Below are 21,589 nucleotides of genomic sequence, written 5' to 3'. Positions count from 1 at the left end.
AGCGTGCAGCTGGCTATCTTCCAGGGATACTGGACAAGGATCCTTAGCTTTGGTGGGAGGATGGCATCAATGACTATTCAAGTCTCCACCTTTGCCAGATAAAAATGCAGCCCAAATGAGTGTTCTTGCTTCCACCTCTTCACAGCGTGACAGGGGTCACCTTGCAAAGGTGGCCTGGCTGGCCTCCAGAAAAATCTCATAGGAGCCATTTGTTACACTGGTGGATCTAACATGCTCTGGGGGGGTGTGATGGGTCCTCACAGGCTCATAGATGCGTGTCGGCCAGCAAGCTCAATTGCATCCTTTCCTTTTCAGTAAAAACGGGAACACTGGAAGTTTATATAATCAAATCCTTCTCCTGTAATAAGTAGGCTTACAGGAGATATCAAATATTAATCTGATTACAGCACAGGACACCTGGCTCCCTGCCGAGAAGACTCGGAAACCACACTCTCTCCCTCTTGCTGGTCTCACCCTGGATGCCAAATCATAACCAATTATATCTGAGTAGACAGAAGGTACCATTGGATGGGTATGGAATTAGAAAATAAGGAGATTAATTAGATTAATAAATGTTTTCTAGGACCATTCTAAAATCACCTGCTGTATACACACACCACTTGTCCTAATACTCAGCTCATCGCCGGCAGCCACTTGTTTTGTCCCCTTGCTGTGGAGCCCAGACAGTGAGGCAAACGCTCCAAGAACACCGGTGAAACTTCTTGACCCTCCATGGGGCCCGGCTGTGTATTCCCAGCCCTTCAGGTGTCTCCTTCGTCTGGGTTTCCTCAACTGACCAGTACCACTGTGATGAGCTCTGCCTTTAGGCCAGCTCATTTGGGCCATCAGGCTACTCTCCTGTTTTATTGGCCGAGGAGCCAGCCTATTTCTTTCAAGTGACTTTTTGCTTTGGAAAAAAAAAAGACAAGGGGAGATATTTCAAACACACAGAAAGATGCAGAAGAATAACATACACCCACTACCCACCACTCAGATTCAAAAAGTAAAAGCCTTTTTACTTATTACCAACAAGAATTGAAGTTCCCTTTGGGGCCCTTTCTGACCGTACTCCCCACCCTCCCCAGAAATAATCACAAACTGAGGTTGGTCAGTATCCCAGGTAACTTTTCAGCCCTCTGTCTTGCTTTATTCCTAAGCTTTGACACTTGCTCTTCCTCCTCTTTTATAGTTTCTTAGAACTAACATGAGGAAAAAACTGCTAAGACCTCTTTCCCTGAAAGTGGGTACATGTCCAGTAACTTTGGCGTAGCTTTTCCTCTGGGCGGGAAAAAGCCATATATAGCTCACATTTCTGGACATGTGTCCACGCACACGCATACTGAGGTCCTTCTCTTCACTGCAGGTCTCTGCCCTGTCCGGCGCTGGGGGAGTGGACAACCTCATCCTCCTGGAGGAGAAGCACCGACCCCACCAAGTGGGCTCCGTGCAGTGGGCAGGGAGCACCTTCGGGCCCATGCAGAAGAACCGGCTGGGGGAGCACGAGTTTGAGGCCCTCATGAGGATGCTGGACAACCTGGTGGGTCTCCTGCCATTGCCCTTCCCAGCCAGTTGGTTGAGACTCAGTGCCCTGGAACCAGTCAGGGGGGATGCAGTATGTGGGCATGAGAACAGCGTCAGGGTGAAGTTGTTAAAGCCTCATTGATTGGCAACTGTGGTCATTCTAATAGTAGTTGAGTTTTCTTAAACGATGGCCTTCACCGCCCGCGTTCTAAAGGCTGTCGATGCCATCTTATATTGTGGCTCAGTTCACTCTTTTATAGTTAGTTCTGCCTTTGTTATCTTGTGACTTTAATGTAGAAACCACGTAATACTCTAATTTCCTCATTCTGATGAGCAGCATTCGAACAACACCCTGTCGTAATGACTGAATGAATCAATCATGTAAGGAGTTAACTGGTATGTGTCTAGGTGGGCTTTAAAGGATACAAAATCTTGGGGCACCTAGGTGGCTCAGTGGGTTAAAGCCTTTGCCTTCAGCTCGGGTCAAGGTCCCAGGGTCCTGGGATCAAGCCCCACATTGGGCTCTCTGCTCAGCGGAGAGCCTGCTTCCTCCTCTCTCTCTGCCTGCCTCCTCCTCTCTATCTGCCTGCCTCTCTGCCTACTTGTGATCTCTGTCTGTCAAATAAATAAATAAAATCTTTTAAAAAAATAAAGGATACAAAATCTAACAATTTAGTTGATAATATGACATATAAATAGGAGACAGTTGGAGAACAAGAAGAAAGCATGCACGATGAGAAGCTAGTTGCAGGAAGAGACCATAACTTCTTTGATTGCTCAGAGAAGTGAAGATGAAACCTATCCTTGGACCATTTCTATATCCGATTCATGTTCCCTTCCTCACTGCTACTACCTTGGACCCTCTTTATTGTGTCCAGGTCATTGCAATAGTTTATCTTTTTCTCCTTGCCTCCAGTGCCTCCAAACCATCCCTATCTTATTACCAGGCTGACTGTGAGGGTCACTTTATAATGATGAAAATCACAACCCACCTTGAAGATACAGTTCCCATTAACACTCATGTGCCAAGTAATCACATGCCTAAATAAAGCACCAGAGCCAGACAGTTTCATATGGGAATTCTTTCAAATCTTTAAGAAGAAAGGCATACAAAAAACCCCTTTTTTTAAAGATTGTATTTATTTATTTGAGAGAGAGAGAGAGAGAGGGAGTGCACAAGCAGGGGGAGCAGCAGGCAGAGGAAGAAGGAGAATCAGGCTCCCCACTGAATAGGAGCCTGACGTGGGGCTTGACCCCAGGATGCCAGGATCATGACCTGAGCCAAAGGCAGGTATTTAACTAACTGAGGCACCCAGGCACCCAAGATACAGACAATTCTTATGCCATTTAAATTGTTTCAGAGAGTGAAAGTGGGACATGGAACCATAATAATTATAACACATTCAGACCAATCTTGCTTTGAGTCGATAAAAAGTGCTACATGAAAGCTAGCAGGTAGTATCCTACATAACATTAGAATAATAATAATACATAAAAACCAAGTGAAGGCTCATTCCTAGTATTCAAGGATGGTTTAATATTATAAATCTTTTAAATATATTTCATGATATTAGTGCATCAAAAGACCTTTTGGTCATTAATAAATATCAAAAATTATTTGATAAAAAGGTAGTATCACTTTATACAAATAATAGCTGTTAAGACAGGAGAAGACTTATTTGACATGATTAAAATGATATTTTTCTCAAAACAAGAGTCAATATCCTGGTAAAACACTAGAAGAATTTCCATTAAATTTTGAAACAAAACAAGTGATTCTTGCTGTCCAAACTTTTATTACTGTTCTGTAATAACACTGGAACTCAATCTAAGGTGGTGAGGTATAAAAACAAAACAGATATTGAAAAGGAAACAAAATTACTACTCAGTATAGATAGTATGGTTACATGTCTATAAAATGCCAAAGAGTCAAAGGAGAAAAAATACTAGAAATAATGAGTACCTTTTAAAGTATTCAGTTATGGGGACGCCTGGGTGCCTCATTTGGTTAAGCGGCTACCTTCGGCTCGGGTCGTGATCCCAGCATCCTGCGATCGAGTCCCACATCCCAGCGTCCTGGAATCGAGTCCCACATCGGGCTCCTTGCTCGGCGGGGAGCCTGCTTCTCCCTCTGCCTCTGCTGCCACTCTGCCTGCCTGTGCTCGCTCTCTCTCTCTCTCTCTCTCTCTCTGGCAAATAAATAAATAAAATCTTTAAAAAATTAAAAAAAAATTTTTAAAGTAGTCAGTTATGAAAATGTATTTAGAAATTAGTAGCTTTTTTTGCATCTCAACATATAATATATTTGAAAATATAGTAATGGGAGAAAATAGCCCATTTGCAAATGTAGAAAGAACATAAAACATGAAGCAGAACTGATTTAAAGAAAACCATAATTCTTTACCAATAAGCATCAAGAGAAAACCTGAATTAATAAAGAGCCACAATTTCCTGTTGGTTAGAAAATTCCGTAGGGTTAAGAGGTTGCTTTTCCAAATTAATAAACTCCGTGTAATTCCTTCAGTGAGAGGGGAGCACAGAGGACTTAGCAAAAATGTTTTTCCAAGTGAACTTCAGAATGGATAGGAAGTCCTATAGAAAGAAAAGTAATTAGGGATACTTGTCCCATCACAAGGTAAATCATGAAAAACTTCAGCAACTAAACAGAAGAGCAGAGGGGCACCAGGGCAGAATGAACAGGGGAATCAGTGGTACAGCTTAGACAATCCAGAAATAGATCCTAAATGAATGAGAATTTAACACGGGGCAAGAAGGCATCTTATAAAGCAGTGGGAGAAAGATTGCTGGCCCTTTGGGAAATAAATAAGGTGGATCATTCCTTTCAACAAGATGAATTCCTAATTTATCAAAAATTTGAACATAAAAAGTAAATTCATATAGATATTAAAAAGATTTCTATTTTTGATGCTCTTGTGTTGGGAAAGAACTTGTCAGGTATGGTGGGAAAGTGTGAAATCATGATGGCAAATATTAACAGATATGATTATATTTAAATGGAAAATGTATATTTTTATAAACTATCCCTCCCATTATAAACAAAGCTAAAAGACAAACTATGGAGGAAAATACTGCAACATCTGTGACAGTCAAAAAAATTAATATTCTTAATGTAGAAGGAGGTATTATGAATCAATGTGAAAACAATAAATATCTCAACAGAAAAACGAACCAAGAACACATGCAGTTTACAAAGGAAGACATTCAAGTGGCCATTAAAAATGTCTAGTTTTACTATTAATCAAAAAAGAATTTAAAAAATTGGAAGATTTTACTTTTAACCCTTCTGATTGCCAAAGATTTTTTTTTTTAGATTTTTAAAAATATTTATTTATTTATTTGACAGAGAGAGAGAAATCACAAGTATGTGGAGAGGCAGGCAGAGAGAGAGAGGGAAGCAGGCTCCCTGCTGAGCAGAGAGCCCGACACAGGGCTCGATCCCAGGACCCTGGGACCATGACCCGAGCCGAAGGCAGAGGCCTTAACCCACTGAGCCACCCAGGTGCCCCCAAAGATTTTTTTTTTTTTTAAACCTCAGCAATATTCAGCAGATGGGAGGGAGATGAGAGCTGGGAACTCCAGCCCAACTGGTAAAAGTGTAAATCGGCTCAACATTTTGGGAAGATGGTAAATACATTAAAACTTTTAATGTATATCCTTTGGCCTGGTAATTTTTATTCTAGGAATTCAAGAAAAGAATAAAGAATGAAAGAAAATACATTTGCCTAAAGAAAAATGTATAAAGATATTATTTCACAGTAGTTTATGATATTTTAAAAATGACAAAGTATCAGTGCTATCAATTACTTTTTACTAAATTATTAAAAAATAAAGGTTTCTATGTATTATAGGTTCAATAATATAGAAAAAATCTCAATCATAGCAATAAACTAGAAAAACAGCTTGTAAAGTTGCTTATGCAGTATGGTCCCATTTTTATAGAGTTATATATATTCTGTAGTTATATATTATATATATGCTAACACACACACACACACACACATATATATATATATGCTTACAGAGATGACCAGAAAGATTTTTAGTGGTTATCTCTGGGGATGAGATTTTTTTTTTTAATAGAACCCACTTTTTTCTTATGTTTTACCCTATTGCCTGATTTTTCTAGATAGGTCTGTACTTATAATTGGAAAAATATTTTAATATCTCTTTAATATATTAAAAAAAAAGAAGAAGAAGATAGGCAAAGCCAAGAAAGAATCATATGAGGAGGTGTCAAGATGGCTGAATGTTCTCACCGAGCAGGAGTCATTTCTTTTTTTTTTTTTTTTAAGATTTTATTTATTTCATTTGACAGACAGAGATTACAAGTAGGCAGAGAGGCAGGCAGAGAGAGGAGGAAGCAGGCTCCCTGCTGAGCAGAGAGCCTGATGCGGGGCTCGATCCCAGGACTCTGGGATCATGACCTGAGCCGAAGGCAGAGGCCCAACCCACTGAGCCACCCAGGAGCCCCAGAGCAGGAGTCATTTCTATCTCTGTGGGACATGGTCTTGCTTAGAAGACAGGGATGTTCCTGAGTCAGGTTTCAGGGTTCCAAGAAGGAAATGGTTTAGAAGCCTTGGAGTCAAGAAAATGAGGGTTGACTGTTAGAAACGGCTGGCAGGCTTTTAAAAATCCTGCAGCCCAGATCGCACCCCTCTCCACCGGAAATCAGCCGCTCTGAGGTGGGCCCAGGATCCCAGTGTGCAGCCAGGGCCAAGGACCCCTAGAGGAGATGGAAAATTAGAGCACTGTTAGGGTAAGGAGCCTTGTCTGTCTGGTCTGCAAGGTTCTAGGGATTTTCTCAGCTCTGATCAGAGGGCTTATTGGGGCGAAGGAAGAGGTTGGCGGACCAGGAGAAGGGAACAATTCTGAAACACATCAAAGGAGCAGCAAGGCTGACGTTGTGTTATAGAGTTTTTGGGTTAAACTGAGTCCTTCAGAAAGAAGGGGGGTGAAGTGTGTGTGCGATATGTGTGTGGGGGCCATGTTCCTGACAGTAAGTGGTTCTGTTTCTGTCCTTTTTAGGGTTACAGAACAGGCTACCCATACCGATACCCCATTGTTCAAGAGAAAACCAAACACAAAAGTGAGGTGGAGATCCCAGCCACTGTCACAGCCTTTGTGTTTGAGGAGGACGGCGCCCCGGTGCCCGCCCTGCTGCAGCATGCCCAGAAGCAGCAGAAGGAGAAGACCCGTTGGCTCAACACGCCCAACACCTACCTGCGGGTCAATGTGGCCGATGAGGTGCAGAGGAGCATGGGCACCCCCCGGCCCAAGACCACAGTAAGGAGGAGATCAGGGTGGAGGGAGGGCATGTGGCTCCATCTGTGGGTCAAGCAGCTTTAAAAGGAGAACAGAACAAATATCACTTGGGCTGGGTTATTCCCTTTAGGGCTTCCTCTTAGGCATCTAGGAACAGCTGCTCATGCCCATAGAGCCTCTGATCACCAGTTTCTTGCAACTCTGCACTGAGTTTTGGAGCCGAGGAGCAAATTTCTCCAGGGGGTGAAATTTCTCCAGGGGGCTGGACCTTACTCCCAACAGCAAAAACCCAGGAGCAATTGGCTTTTGCTTCTTGCTCCCCCTTTTACAGGGTCCTTCTGGGAAGTTCATGGGCATCCAACATTTGGACTGTCCATCTGGTGCAAACCCAGAAGGTGGGTGGGGTATTAATTTCTATTAAGTTGTCTCCTCCCTCCCCCACCTTCTCTGTCTCTCTCTCTCTTTCTCTCTCTCTGTCTCCCTCACACACACACCAGTACACACACACACGTCAATTCTAATTTGATGTTTCATTAACAATAAAGTAGCTGGAAGCCAAGTAGAATAGCTCTTCATTAGAAAAAAAAAAATGAAGCCCTGCAAATTAAAATCAGTAAGTCAGGGCACCTGGGTGACTCAGTTGGCACTGGACTCTTCAGCTCAAGTCATGATCTCAGTCAGGGTCGTGAGATCGAGCTTTATGTGCTCCATGTGGAGTCTGCTTGAGATTCTCTCTCTCCCTGTCCCCCTGCTCTCTTTCTCTCCCTGCCATCTCTCTCTCCCCCCCATCTCTCTCTCCCTCTAAATAAGTAAATAAAATCGAAAATCAATAAGTCATATGATACTAAAGTTCAAGTGGCTGCCTGTTTGTCACATTGGTTGTCAAGGTTCTGAGCCCCACTCTCCAGCGCTCTTGATGGCTGACTGTTGATCCGGGGGCCTTCTTTGGCAACCGGGTCGTTTGTTCCCCATCTCTGTTCTGGGAAACATACAGACCTGAAGGAGGCCCAAGAAGAGAGAACATCTTTGCATAGGCTTGCTGACCTTCCATGGGGGCCGGTTGGCCCAGATCTCAGGGGTGGGCCACAGGGGAGGACATGGTGATTTATTCCTTTGCCTTACCCTGGCCCTGTGTGTGTTCAGTGGATGAAGGCTGATGAGGTGGAGAAATCCAGCAGTGGTATGCCAATACGGATCGAAAACCCAAACCAATTTGTGCCTCTCTATACCGATCCCCAAGAAGTGCTGGACATGCGGAACAAGGTAAGACAGGAGCTGCTTCTCTTGCCATCTCTTCTCCCTCAAGCGGGGAGCCATCTCAGGTCCCACAAATATGAGCTGACTTTCTGGGATGTACCTTTCTTATCAAAACCCCAGATTCCTCTTAGGGGAAAGAAATGACCATTTATGGGTCCAACTCTAGCACTGTGCTAATTCTATACTTAACGTGGTCCTAAATAACTCTCATACATAAAGAGGGCTTGTGTGAGACATTAGATACGTCTAAAAAACCGGCCCACAAATTGAGTTTTTGTGAATTTTATGCTATTCTCCTTTAGGCTCATTTTCAAAATTTCAACATCCTTTATATTTATCTCTCAACCTTTGCCTTACAGTTCACTCACATTTCTCATGTTACTTTAAAAACTTAGGTCGTAGTAGACCCCCTCCAAAAGGTCGGGTGCACTCCCAGAGCAGTGATTTACTGTATGGTTCAAGGACCCTCTGCAAGGTTGGTTTAAAATGCACGTGCCCGGGTCAATCCTCTTGTTCCTCCCCAAGGAGGGACTCCAATTCAGTCGTTGTAGGGTGGTGCCAGGAGTTTGTGATAGTCAAGAAGTTTCTCAGGGGCTTCAGTGAAGTGTGAGGATCCCCATCAAGGATCTCCTGTGCCTCATCTCACTCTTCACCTCTTACAGTTACCTCCTCAGAGTTCATGAGAATCCGGTATTTTACATAAACTGGTCATTCACTCTGAAACAGACATGGAGACTGTCTCTTAGAGGACACACTGTGTTAACAAAAAGGGGAGAGAGGCCCCGCACCCCCACTGGAGGACCTTTGTAGACCCTAGTCACAGGGCATACGAGACACCAGGATGCCCTCCGAATGCCCCCTCCCAAACTCCACACACTGATGCTCAACAGCTAGCTCACTCTCCCCTTCCCTTGCCTCACAGATTCGAGAACAAAACCGACAAGACGTGAAGTCGGCAGGGCCTCAGTCCCAGCTCCTGGCGAGTGTCATCGCTGAGAAGAGTCGAAGCCCGGTACAGCAGAAGCTGCCCCTGTCTGGAGGGGAAACATGTTTGCCTTCTGGGTCTTCAGTGCCTGGGGCTGGGCAGCAGGACCCCTGAGTCCTCATGCCCACCCTCCCCTGATGTTGGGCGCTGGTGCTCTTGCTACAGAACAGATGCTGTGAGGACCAGGGACAGTGTGTAATTGTCCCCTGTGGGTACTGGGCAGGGCAGCAGCAGCCCAGCCTGCCCCCAGGGTGATGCTGACTTCCATGCTTTACCCATGGAACTCCACTCTGCCCTTTGTTGGTGTCCTGCAAAGTGGGCATCATGGGAGTGTGGCCGGCAGCTCCTGGCTGCTCCAGGCCTGCCTGCCCTGAGCGTTTCTGTCCTCTGTGCGTGGATATGGCATCATGAGGCCATAGCTCTGGGAAGATGCTCACGGGCTCGCAGAGAGGAGGCATGTACATAAGGACTGGTGCTCCATTCGGGACGGTTAGTTGCCCACACAAACCCATATAGAGTTAGAAATTATAAAGTTGTTTCCATGCCTGAGATAGGACAGTGTTTGTCTAGTGCTTAGCAAAAAGGATAAAGATCAGAATTCTGGCTTGTGTTGAAAACCACTGCTACTTATGGCAAGGTAGCAATGTGGATAGTATTTTCCTTAGTGGTAGGAAGGGGAGAGATACAGGAACTGCTCCTCTCTGGAGAATAAAGTGAGACCATTGAGGGCAGGCTGCAGCCCACAAGGTGGGTGCCCATGTAGGGAAGTGTGAAGGTTATGTCATTGTACCACCATTGTCACCCACTGCCACGAGCCAGGATGAGGAATGCCAAAAGTGCCATGGGGCTACAGATAGAAAAACCCCATGGCACTGGGGTGGGAGCTCAATACAGTGAGCAAAACTGATAAAAACTCTGCCATTTGTGCCAAGTGTTCTCCTTGGAGTCCCTCTTCTTGGGACCCTGGTCTTGGATTCTCTTTTGAACGCTGTGATTCCTTAAGATAGGCCCGTGCTGCTTCTGTTTCTGAAGGTGCCCGTGGGCCGCCCTCAGAGGACCTGGCAGGCCAGGGAAGGCGGCCTAGAGTGCGTGGCGTGGGCCCGCTGCCCTGGGCTCACCTCCCCTGCGTTTCACACTCTTCAGCTGCTCCTCAGCTTCAAGGCAGTGCATTCTCAAAGGCCAAGCTGAGGATACCAAATTAGGAGAGAGGGCTACGGGGTCTGAATTTTAGACCCTGTCATGGGCTAGAGGGGACAAAGGATTCCTGAAGCTCACACAAGGCCCCGCTGGTGAGCTCCCAGAGGCAGCGGCTCCACAAAGTCCCCCAGGGGTTTTGGCCAGTGTCTCCCCCCCACTCCCCCTACCAGGGACCTGCAGTCCAGGCAGGTTGAAGATCCGAGATTCAGGACCTTGGCCCCTTGTAATTTATGACTGTGTGCAAAACAGGACTAACAGTTTGGACTGAGAACGCTGAAGCCATTGTGTGTTTTGCATTTGACTTCCTGCTGTGTGCTGTGGCTTGTGCTGCTGTTGGGTGGTGGGAGGAGGGCACGGTGGGGAATGGCTGGCATGAAGCGGGCTTGAGCCAACGCTTTGCTTGCTGGCTTTTGGCTAACTGACTCCGGGCTGTCGACTGTATTTGCGTAGTGATGGCTTGCAAGCATCCGCAGGAGGGACTGCAATAAACGTGTGTCTTCCTTCCACTTGGGAGCATCCTTCGATTTTATTTCCGGGGCAGAGGGTGGACTCCCTGCATTCATCCAGGCAGTTGCAAAGAACCCAGGTCTGGGGGTGAGGTAGCCATGGGAAGGAATGAACAAGCCCTGCCCCAAGGCCCTGAGCTGTTTCCGAGGAGCTGCATGCCACGCTGCCCCTGGCAGGACCGCTGGCAGCCACATGAGTCTGAGAGGACGCTCGGGCCTGGGCCCTGACTGCGGCATTCAGAGAGCAACACACACTCTGTGGTTAACTTTCAGTCTACAGAGAGCCAGCTGATGTCCAAGGGTGACGCAGACACCAAAGACGACTCAGAGGAGACCGTGCCCAACCCCTTCAGCCAACTCACTGACCAGGAGCTGGAGGAATACAAGAAGGAGGTGGAGAGGAAGAAACTAGAGCTTGACGGTAAATACGCCGGGCTCACCCGGAGTGGAGGGAGAGCTGGGGGCACCCAGAGGGGCAGCAGAGCAACCAGCAAGGCTCGCTCCCGCCAGTGACCCTGGGACCCATGCCTCCCGCCTGCCAGGGCCCCCTGGGCTCCGTCTAGCCTTGCCCCGCCTTCACAGTCAGCCTTCACCTCTCCTTCTCCTCCATCACATTCTCAGTTTGCCCTTCCTGCCCCATCAGCCAAGTCATATTCTTACCAGCGCGATGCTGTGACTTATGTAATGGTCCTCATGGCCCAGCACCTCACAGTGACATCGTGCTGCCATGACCTTGTCTGACCCTCTCACCTGGGCTTAAAGGAGGTAATCCTCGTAAGTGCTTAGAACAGGGCCTGGAAGTACGGCTGAGGTCAGATAAACATTAGCTATGATAAGATAATTATAATAGTGATAATTACTATGAATCGATCAGATCCAGTATAAACCTTCTAAGCCTGGCAATGAAAACCCCCACCAGCCGCCTCTGGTCTGTTCCTTATTCCTTCTTTATTTCAGAATCTCCAGTCAAGCCCATCTCTCTGCATTGAGTGCCAGATATGCATATTCATGATCGCTTGTATGCTCTCATTCATGCCTTTGTCCCTTCCGGGCATGGTTTCCCTTTTTGGCTATCCTGACCCCAGAACTTCCATCTCAAGCCCCTCTTCCACCTAAAAAGCCCTCTCTGTCCCTCTCTACCCCACATCCACTTTGAGTTGTCCCTTCTCTTTGTTTCAAGAGCACTTGGGGTCTGAGACACAGAGGAATTCAGCTCCTGGTTTTACCCACCAGGCTGGGCTGTCATTCCCTCAGGAGGACCCTCTTCCACGGCCCCCCACCCCACCCAGGGTCAGCCATCTTCCTGGGCACTAGCAGGCCCTAGAAAAACCCTTGCTAGCTTACTTGAAGTTCTAATGGGACCGTTGAAAAAATAGATAGAAAATGTGGTGCTTTCTATCCCTAGGGATTATTTGGGCTGAACATGAAAATTAGATAAATAATAAATAAGCCATACACAAACAGATCACGGATGGGAAGCCTGCAGGCTTGGGGTCCACATTGGGGCTGACATCCCACTGGCAGATGTGTTTGGGTGGAGGAAACAGAATACGACTCTGACTCCTCCCATTTGCCTCCCTGCCCCCCTAGATGTAGCGGCAATTTTTAAAAGTTTGGAGGAAGCAGGTGCACTTGGGTGGCCCAGAGGGTTAAGCCTCTGCCTTCGGCTCAGGTCATGGTCTCAGGGTCCTGGGATCGAGCCCTGCATCGGGCTCTCTGCTCAGCAGGAAGCCTGCTTCCCCCTCTCTCTCTGCCTGCCTCTCTGCCTGCTCTCTCTCTCTCTCAAATAAATAAATAAAAATAAAATCTTTTTAAAAAATAAAAATAAAAAGATAAAAGTTTGGGGGAAGCAGCTAACTTCAGTTAGGAGAAACGGGGGCCAGCTGGAAGAAAGCTTTTTTTTTTTAAATAAATATTCTCCTTTCCTCTATTTGACCTCTATCCTGGGGTGGTTTTCTGTATTTTCAGGAGAGAAAGAAACCACTGCCGAGGAGCCTGGCTCACCTGTAAGGTCTGCACCAGCTTCTCCAGCACAGAGCCCAGTGAAGTCAGAGACCAAGAGCCCTGTGGTCTCTCCCTCCAAGTCTTTAGACGGTGAGTGGAGCTAAGCAGCTGGAAGGGAGGAGGTATCTCCACAGCTCAGAAAAGGGTCTGCACGGAAGGCAGGGCATCATGCTCACTCCAGGGACCCTGCCTCTCAACAGGACTTGCCTGCTACCCAGAAAGCTTTCTGTGCTGCCATTTCTAGGGAGTTTGAAATAGGGGTTTCCAAATTTAAGCTTGTTTCATTCATAGGCTGTGACAACACAGCTTACGGTTAAGTCCCTGTCTAAGCAATAATGATTGACTCACAGCCTTCCCACCTCTCACTCAGACTAGGTTGGCTGATGGGTCTTTCTAGATGCACCAGCCTAGTGCTCAGACTCTAAGGTGCTTAGGGATCACCGGGATCTTCTTGAAATGAAGTTTCTGATGCAATAGGTGTGGGGTGGAACCTGAGACTGTATATTTCTAACATGCTCCCAGGTAAGGCTCGTGATGTCATTCTCAGCCTTTGGAATCTCAACACACTGGAATTACCTGGCGAGGTTTAAAAATCCTGACACTGGCCTGGGTCCCACCACAGCATCCCCCATGGTTCTCAGTTAAATGGTCTGGGGATGCGGTAGACAAGAGTACACTGGAGTTTTAAGATCTCTCCAGCTACATCAAATGTGTAGCCCAGGCTGAGAACCAGTTCGTTAGATACGGGTTTATAGAACTAAGGTCTAGGTCCAACTCAACTGCTAACTAATAACAACCCTACTGCTAATTTTAGAAAATCAGATAATCTTTGTGCCTCAGTTTCCTTGTCTGTGAAAAGGGACTACCAGTATTTTCCCTTTTTAAGGTTCTTATACATATAAGAAAGCTGTAGATGAGTACATAAAGAATGAAATGAAAAATAGAAAATTTCATTCATAAAGAATGAAATGAAAAATATAAAAGAAAGAAAAAATTTAAATGTAAGATCTGATTGTGATTATGATTAATATACATATGGTGGATAATAATGCTGTTATATTATATTATATTATATTATATTATATTATATTATATTATATCTATACCACCTAGATCATAAAACTGTCTTTATTGAGGTCCTGGAGTCCCTCTAGGGCAGGAACACTGCCCCCTAGGTCCCCTGTGATTTTCCCTGTTCTGGATAGAATGACCAGACGTGTGGATGCTGCTAGAACCCCCCAACCTCTGAGCTCCCTCCACAGGCAGATTGCTGCCTTGAGTGCAGTCCCAGTGTTGCCCGAGGAAACCCATCTGCTTGTGGCCAGAGCTCCAAGTGGATGTCCCCTAACTGTTTGTGTTCATTGTGTCTCATCGTGGTGTTATCAACCTGTCTCCACAATGTCTTCCTTTCTCTTCCCATTTGTGCCTTCATCAAAGGAGTTTCCTCCGATTCTGAATACTTGTCTCTGTAGTAAGTATAGAGAGGCTATTTACTAACTCACCCCAACACTTGCAATGGGGGAGGGAGGTCTCTTTCAAAAGAAATGTGTTTCTCCCCAGCTTTTTCTTTGGCAACCCTGACTTTGGGAAGTTTCCTGGCTATAAAGCTCATGACCGGCTCCACATGTGCTCTGCATGGGCAGGCTTCCCTCTGGGATATGCACACATAGGACGGACTCGTGCACACACACACGCTCTCATCCTCACATGGGGCATGCCACCCAGAGGCAACAAGCCTGCACAGTGAAAGGGCAGGGGGGCCAGCTCCTGAGCCCTCCCTCTGGAGGAGTCTTTATGGCCCTCATGGGCACATCGGCACCCCTTTTCCTAATGGCCCCTCCAAGGAGCCCATGAACTTTTCTAGGGCTGTGGCCCAGAGCCTGAATGGCCCGAGAACCAACTGCCTTCTAGAGATGCTTAGAGCACCTGGCCTGACCATGTCTTTAGCATCCCCCAGGGGTGCGCACCAGCCGTAGGAGGGAAATCCAAGCGGGAGAGGCAGCTTATGGCAGCAGCGGGACAAGGGGTAGTAATCGCATTTCGGCTCCTGGGAACCTCTTGGAGTAACCTCTGCTGTTCAGAGGGACAGAGAGTGGAAGGAGGGGTGTAGGATAAATGCTTACCCACCCCTGACATTATTCCCACTGGTAACACTGTTCTTGCCATCTCTGGTGCAAATCTGTGCCCTCATGGAGGGGCACACCCTGGTAGAGTTGTTAGAAAAATCAAGATCTTCTTCCCTGAAGATTCTGCCCATAGTACAGACAGAGCTGAGCCTGCACGATGAGGCCAGAGTTGTTGCTGCTTTGGGTAACCAGGGTGGGGCATAGAGGGCCATGGCCATGCTGCCCAGTGGCTTGCCCCGCTCCTCAGGGCTGCCAAGGCTGAGCCTCCCACTCCCATCAAGGTGAGCTCTTTCACATTAGCTCCCCTGTTGAATCAGGGCTGGCTTTTCACTGCGTGCCACCATGCTCTGGTGCTCTCAGATGCTCTGGTGCTGAGTCACCTCTGTCCCTCCTCCTCTCTCTCCTACCTCATCAGCCTCCCTGAAGGAGACTCTTTCAAACCCTCTTCCTCCACATCTGGTCATCTCTGTCATCGCCTTCTCTTTGAGCGGCTCCTGATCCCTGCGCCTGCTGACTCCATCCCCCGATAACCTCTCAGGAGCACTGGCTGTGCCTGCCAGAAAGAGCCCCACATTCAGCATCAGAAGATCAGCACTGTCACTTACCGATTTTGCCATCTCAAATAAGTCACTTAAAAACCCTGCAGAATCGGAGGCTGCCTAACAAGAATCCTTGCCCTATCCTAAGCCATTGCATTGTTACTGGGATAAAATGAGCAAATGGATACAAAAGGGCCTTGTAACTTGTTTCCATCAATCAATTCTCATTACGTACTGTGTTCTTGGGATTGTGAGCGAGAATACAGGCTTGCTGTTTTAAGCCACTAAACTTGGGGGTGGAGGTTGTTATGTAGCAGTAGATAATTACTGAATCACAGTGCATAACAAGAGCTGGTTTTATGGAAATCCGTTTTTCTGTGGGTTGACCAGCCTCAGCTGGATGGTTCTGTTCCATTCAGGTGAGCTGTGGCTGCATTCGTCTGGGAGCCTGACTGGGCGCCTTGGCAGGGACAGCTGGAAGGCTGGGCTCAGCTGGGACATGGGGATGGCTGGGTCTCTGTCTCTCTGTCTCTCTTCATGTGGTTGTAGGGCCTCCCCATGTGTGTTTCCATCAAGGCAGACAGACTTCATTACACAGTGGCTCAAGGCTCCCCAAACTCTGAAGGCAGGGGAGGCCTTCTTAAGTCTTCAGCCTAAGGCTGGCTCCTTGGCACTTCCTCAGCATTCTTTTGGTGGCTGTGAACCATAGGGCCAGCTCAGATTCATTGTGGCAGGGGACCACACCTAACTGTGTCCTCTTAAAAAAAAGAAGAAGAAGAAGAAGAAGAAGAAGAAGAAGAAGAAGAAGAAGAAGAAGAAGAAGAAGAAGAAGAAGAAGAAAAATGACACATGAAAGTATAAAATGGATATATCGGCAATAGATTTAGAGAATTCGGGGCAAGATCATTGTCAAATTTCAGGGGAGGCTTGAGCCAGACCAGAGGGTTGAAGAGGCCAACTAGCAGGTAAAGGAGGAGAATGGAAAGAAAGAAGGTTGAGTCTAGACAAGTGTATTGATTTCAAGACTATTGCCAGGTGATGACCATGGGGACACACGGTGGGAGGGTAAGAGAGTGCAGGCCATCGGAGTAAAGGCTGGATGTAGTAGGGAACTTAGTAACTGGATGATGAGAGGACATGGGCAGGACAGTAGAAGGATGGAAGCCAGGGCCAAGGTGTTGGATACTAAGAAAGAGACAGTCCTCAAGAGCCATCTGGAAGAGGACGTTGACTTGCCTAGAGAAGTTCAGAAGTTAGAAAAGACCTAACAAATAAGAATTTGTCCATAGTCAAACTAGCCCATTCTGTCCCCAGATTTATACCCCTCTGTCCTGTGTTCCATGTAATCATACATTTCTCTGGTCTTTACCCCTATCAGGTACCCTATTTTTTTCCTAAAACTTCCTTCCCCACCCCTTCCTTCTGTAAGTCATACCAGTCATACGTCCCCCATTCCTCACATTCCTAGAGAGTGGAGCATGCCCAGTACCTTCCTGTGGTATGAGATCTCATACAACTCACTCACACACACCAGCATTCACACACCACACCCACATACCCATTCACAAACTCACATGCCCACACACAAACTCAGCACAACTCATACACTCACCCACACACTCACGTACCACACCCCCATACTTATTCACACAGCTCACTCCACACTCACACACTTACAAATTCACATATGCACACACATCCTTACACACTCACAAACACATGCACACACACGTTCTCATACACTCACACACTCCTCTCAGTTTCACATAGTGAAAAGAGCACAAAACTGGATGTCAGGAGATTGAGGTCTGCTCGCTTTTACTACTTGACTCAGTTTTCATTTCTGTAAAATGGGAGGAGCTGAGCTAGATGATCTTTAAATTCCTTTCTACTTTTCAGAGTCTGTGGTTTTAGAATTCCCCCTCCTCCCTCCCCATCCAGGCATTTCAAAGCTTGAGTGGAAGCAAGGTGGGGGAGAGAGTGGGAAGGGGGAGAAAGGGCAGTAGTGGGGTTCAGTTTCTGGGGCCTGAGCAGCTCTGGCTTTGAACATGGCAGCAAGCCAAATAGGTCCCCTCCAGGTGACCGCTAGAGTGGGCCAACCAGGCAACTTCCCCTTTGGTTAATCCTTTTATCTTGGAAATATGGGGTCCATGTCACTCAGGGAATTCCATTCTCCCTCTGCCTTCCCCTTTCTGCCAATTGGAAAGATACTCTCCATTTTTCCAAAAGTTCCTCTCTGGTATCGGAAATGAGATTGGTATTAAAAACATGTAATTTCCGGGACGCCTGGGTGGCTCAGTTAGTTAAGCGGTTGCCTTCGGCTCAGGTCATGATCCCAGCGTACTGGGATCGAGTCCCACATCGGGCTCCTTGCTCAGCAGGGAGCCTGCTTCTCCCTCTGCCTCTGCCTGCCTCTCTGTCTGCCTGTGCTCACTCTCTCTGACAAATAAATAAATAAAATCTTAAAAAAAAAAACACAAAACATGTAATTTCCATGTTAACTAACTAGAATTTGAATAAAAGCTTTAAAAAAATTTTAATTTTTGGGGTGCCTGGATGGCTCAGCCATTAAGCATCTGCCTTTGGCTTAGGTCATGATCCCAGGGTCCTGGGACCAAGCCCCGCATCGGGCTCCCTGCTCTGCGGGAAGCCTGCTTCTCCCTCTCCCACTCCCCCTGCTTGTGTTCCCTCTCTCACTGTCTCTCTCTCTCTCTCTCTCTCTCTCTCTCTCTGTCAAATAAATAAAATGAAATCTTAAAAAAAACTTCAATTTCCATGTTTTTACTGGTGAAACTGAACCGGTTACAATAATTCTTAGATTCTTCCACTGAGTTGTATGTGTTAGTGGTCTCCTCCTTCCTATAGCCTCTCTCCTCACCTGGGTCTGTCCCCACATTTCGTCCTACAGAAGCTCTCAACTGGGTCGTAGCTGGGCCCCTGCTACATTTGGACATCATTACCTGTTTACATTTGTAGACAAGGACCCAGAATAAAAGACTTGCCAAGGGCTTGTTCCCAAGGCAGGTTTCGTGAAAGGGGGTACAGGTTTTGGGTGAGAACCCTGCCTAACCCTTTCCCCCTACAATGTCAGCCTGTCCCTCCTGTTGCCCTAGACTTATTTTATAGAACTGCCTAGAAATGGTTCTGTTGGCCGCACATGGAAACTCTCACCTGGTCGAAATCTTATGGGTCGTATCTTTTGATCTTTTCCTAGAAGGTGCTAAGAAGACAGAAACAAGCAAAGCCACCACAGAGCCTGAAACCACACAGCCAGAAGGAGTGGTGGTCAACGGGAGGGAGGACGAACAGACCGCAGAGGAAATTCTCAGCAAAGGCTTGAGCCAGATGACCACCAATGCCGACACAGATGTTGATACCTCTAAGGACAAAACCGAGTCGGTCACCAGCGGCCCCATGTCCCCAGAGGGCTCACCTTCCAAGTCTCCCTCCAAAAAGAAGAAGAAATTCCGAACCCCATCCTTCCTGAAAAAGAGCAAAAAGAAGGAGAAAGTGGAGTCCTGATCGGTAGTGCCCTCGGGAACCCACCCGCACCCTCTCCCTCCGCCCCTTCCCTTTTCCCATCTCTGTCCCTGGAGGCACAGGGCCAAGGAGGGATAGAATAGGACCCTGGATCACACTCTGAGGGGGAACTTAGAGATTACCCAACCAACCCCTCATTTTCCATTTGCCCCAGAGAAATCAGGTGACTTTCCCAAGGTCACACAGCTAGTTAGTGGTAGAGCCTCCACTAGAATTGGGGTCTCCTGGCCCCCAGTCCAGTGCTCTTTCCACTACACAACACTGCCTAGTTGTGGGCTACCTTTGTGAGGATGCGGTCCACCAGTCTGAGCCCAGGGCAGAAGGCCAGAGTGGGCTGCAAAGGCCTCACAAGTCTAAGACCAAATCAGACAGGTCGAGACTTCCCCTGAGCAAGGTCTTCCTCCTCACAGGAATCCAATCTCCTGCTAATGGAGCTGTCACAGTTTAGAAGTCTCTCTTTTCCATAGGGTCCCCGCCCTGCTGCTCTCAGTAACCAGACAAACTGACCCTTCCCCTCCACCAGAAGTTAATCTTTGTTCCCAAGGGCTGATGGCTTAGCTTGTGCTTCCCCAACCACTAACCCTGAGCTTTCTTCATGGAACCTCCCGAATGACGGATGGATGAAGAATTGTAAGAGTGGGCAGACGTAAGGGCAAGCCAAGTCAGCCACAGGATTGGGAATCGTTTAATCAATGTTAAGAAGCCAGGAACTTGGCCCATTTGAATCGTGCATCTCAGGCGCTTCAAAACTAAAACCAAATTTAGCTTAGAGAAAAATTGTCTCATGCTCAGGGCGGAAATTTGGGGTAATTTAGATCCTCTCTTGGCTTTGGGTTGTACAGGGAGGATCAAAACAACACAGGAAATGCTATACCTTTCTAGCTTTGCATGATACATGGAGCAATGTGGCTGTACCTGTTTCACTCCTGTCTGGCAGTCAGGTGTCCCCTGACCTTCCTTCAAACCTGGAAGCACTGGCTCACAGACTGGAACTGGCATCTTACTCTTGGCACCTTGACCTTGGCTCCTTTCGGTTCTGACTCAATCACTCTGGGTCCAACAGAGGAGAATGAGATGAGCCCTTGAGAATTAATTCTCTTGGATCAGCTATCAGAACAGTCAGCTTGAGTGTCCTTGCCCTGTCACTACCTGTCCATCCTGGGGCCTCGCAAGAGCCACGGCTGCTGCTGTTAATGCCAGCACTATCCTTTCATACTCTTCCTCGGGACACCGATTAATGAGCATGGTTGGCTCCTAAAAAAATAGACAATCCATTCTCTTTATAGCACAGTGTCTTCAAAGAGCATTTTTCCTTTTTGTTCTGATTATGGTGAAAGTACTTTTGAAGTTCTTAATCATAGTTTTTCACTTTCAAGCACTTACTTTCTATATACAGACACTGTGCAGGCTTTCCATACGTTATACCCTTGGACGGTCACGATAGTCCTGTGATGTGGGTAAGACAGTCCCATTTTACCAGTAAGAAAACTGAGCCCCCAAAAGGACAATTGACTTGCTCCGAGTAACTTGGCTAGAAAGATCCAGAGCCTGGATTTGACCCCTGGGTCAGTCTGAGTCCAGAGCCTTTGTTCTTAACAATTACGATGATTCGAAAACTTGAAATCCCCAAGCGGGGGGTTTAATTTAGTCCAGGACCCATTTCTGTGACTGGTCTCCACTGTGTAATGTCAGCATTTGAAATGAAGGCAGGAAACTACCTGTGTTCTCCTTCATCAGTGCATGTTAAGCTCCTGACAAATGTGGACTGTGGCAAGGCCAGTGTGGACCTCTGATGGAGGAGAGGCAGGAGCCTTCTGGTTGGGCCAGAGTACCGGGGGTGCTATTTCTTGAGAAGAAAGGAAGCATGACTAAGGAGAACGCAGAACTGTGTCTCTCTAGTGCAGATCCCTAACTGCTATCCCAGCTCCCACTCTGCTCTACTTTCTGATGGGCCTTGTGATGGGCAACCCCGTGGTCAGGGACATCTGATGTCTCAGAAAAGTCCGTGGGAAATGCCTTTAAAAGCCAGTCCTTTGATGCCTTCTTTGAAAAACTAGATTTCACATCCATCCTTTCATCCCTCACAATATTCGTTAAGCACCCACGAAGCACCAGGCACTATGCCATCATTAAAAGAAACCCCTCGTTGTGACTAGACTCATCAGCAGCAAACAGTGTTACGGGAAGAATGGAGAGGATCACCATTGATGCAGCTTTTTGTGTTGGAGTGGTTGTAGCTCAGAGATGATGTTGACTGACTCTTCGCATTCAACAAATTCTCTTTATTCCCTTTACCACAACGAGGCCTCATTTAGGTGAAAACGGCACAGCCTTGCTGGAGGATCATCCTTGGAATTTATGCCATGGGTCCACCTTTTATTTATGCATTTGTTCATCCTCATGCCTTCGAACACAACAACCAACAATAACAAAACCCCATGAGCTTGGGTCATGGGTCGAGTCAGAAGGCAGAACGTAGTCCCTGCCCACAGAAGTTTTTAAGTATAGGAGGCTTGTAGGCAAGTTACGAAAAGGGCAAGGGGGCAGAGATGACATAAGGAAGTTATGATTTATTGTCTTCTGGACCAGAGAAACTTTCCTGAAAGATGTGATGATTGAGTTAGGTTTTCC

General features: G+C 46.9%; 1 protein-coding gene across 2 annotated transcripts in view; it reads left to right on the top strand.

The window, feature by feature from the left end:
* The window catches only part of ADD2 (adducin 2), a gene marked incomplete at both ends in the record, with an annotated part of 38,326 nt that extends 19,386 nt beyond the window's left edge, over positions 1 to 18,940 (top strand). The window contains 7 exons of one of the 2 annotated variants that reach the window (XM_080814685.1): positions 1,364 to 1,537; positions 6,568 to 6,825; positions 7,948 to 8,067; positions 8,984 to 9,073; positions 11,023 to 11,170; positions 12,718 to 12,843; positions 18,636 to 18,940. In XM_080814685.1, coding sequence (XP_080670811.1) covers positions 1,364 to 1,537; positions 6,568 to 6,825; positions 7,948 to 8,067; positions 8,984 to 9,073; positions 11,023 to 11,170; positions 12,718 to 12,843; positions 18,636 to 18,940 — 1,221 coding nt within the window. Of the gene's footprint in view, positions 1 to 1,363; positions 1,538 to 6,567; positions 6,826 to 7,947; positions 8,068 to 8,983; positions 9,074 to 11,022; positions 11,171 to 12,717; positions 12,844 to 18,632 lie in introns of both variants that reach the window. The other variant, XM_080814684.1, reaches the window with a different exon arrangement.
* Positions 18,941 to 21,589: the final 2,649 nt, after the last annotated feature.

This window comes from Martes martes, assembly GCF_963455335.1.
Source record: "Martes martes genome assembly, chromosome: 9".
Classification (NCBI taxonomy): domain Eukaryota; kingdom Metazoa; phylum Chordata; class Mammalia; order Carnivora; family Mustelidae; genus Martes; species Martes martes.
This window is presented reverse-complemented; position numbering and strand designations above follow the sequence as displayed.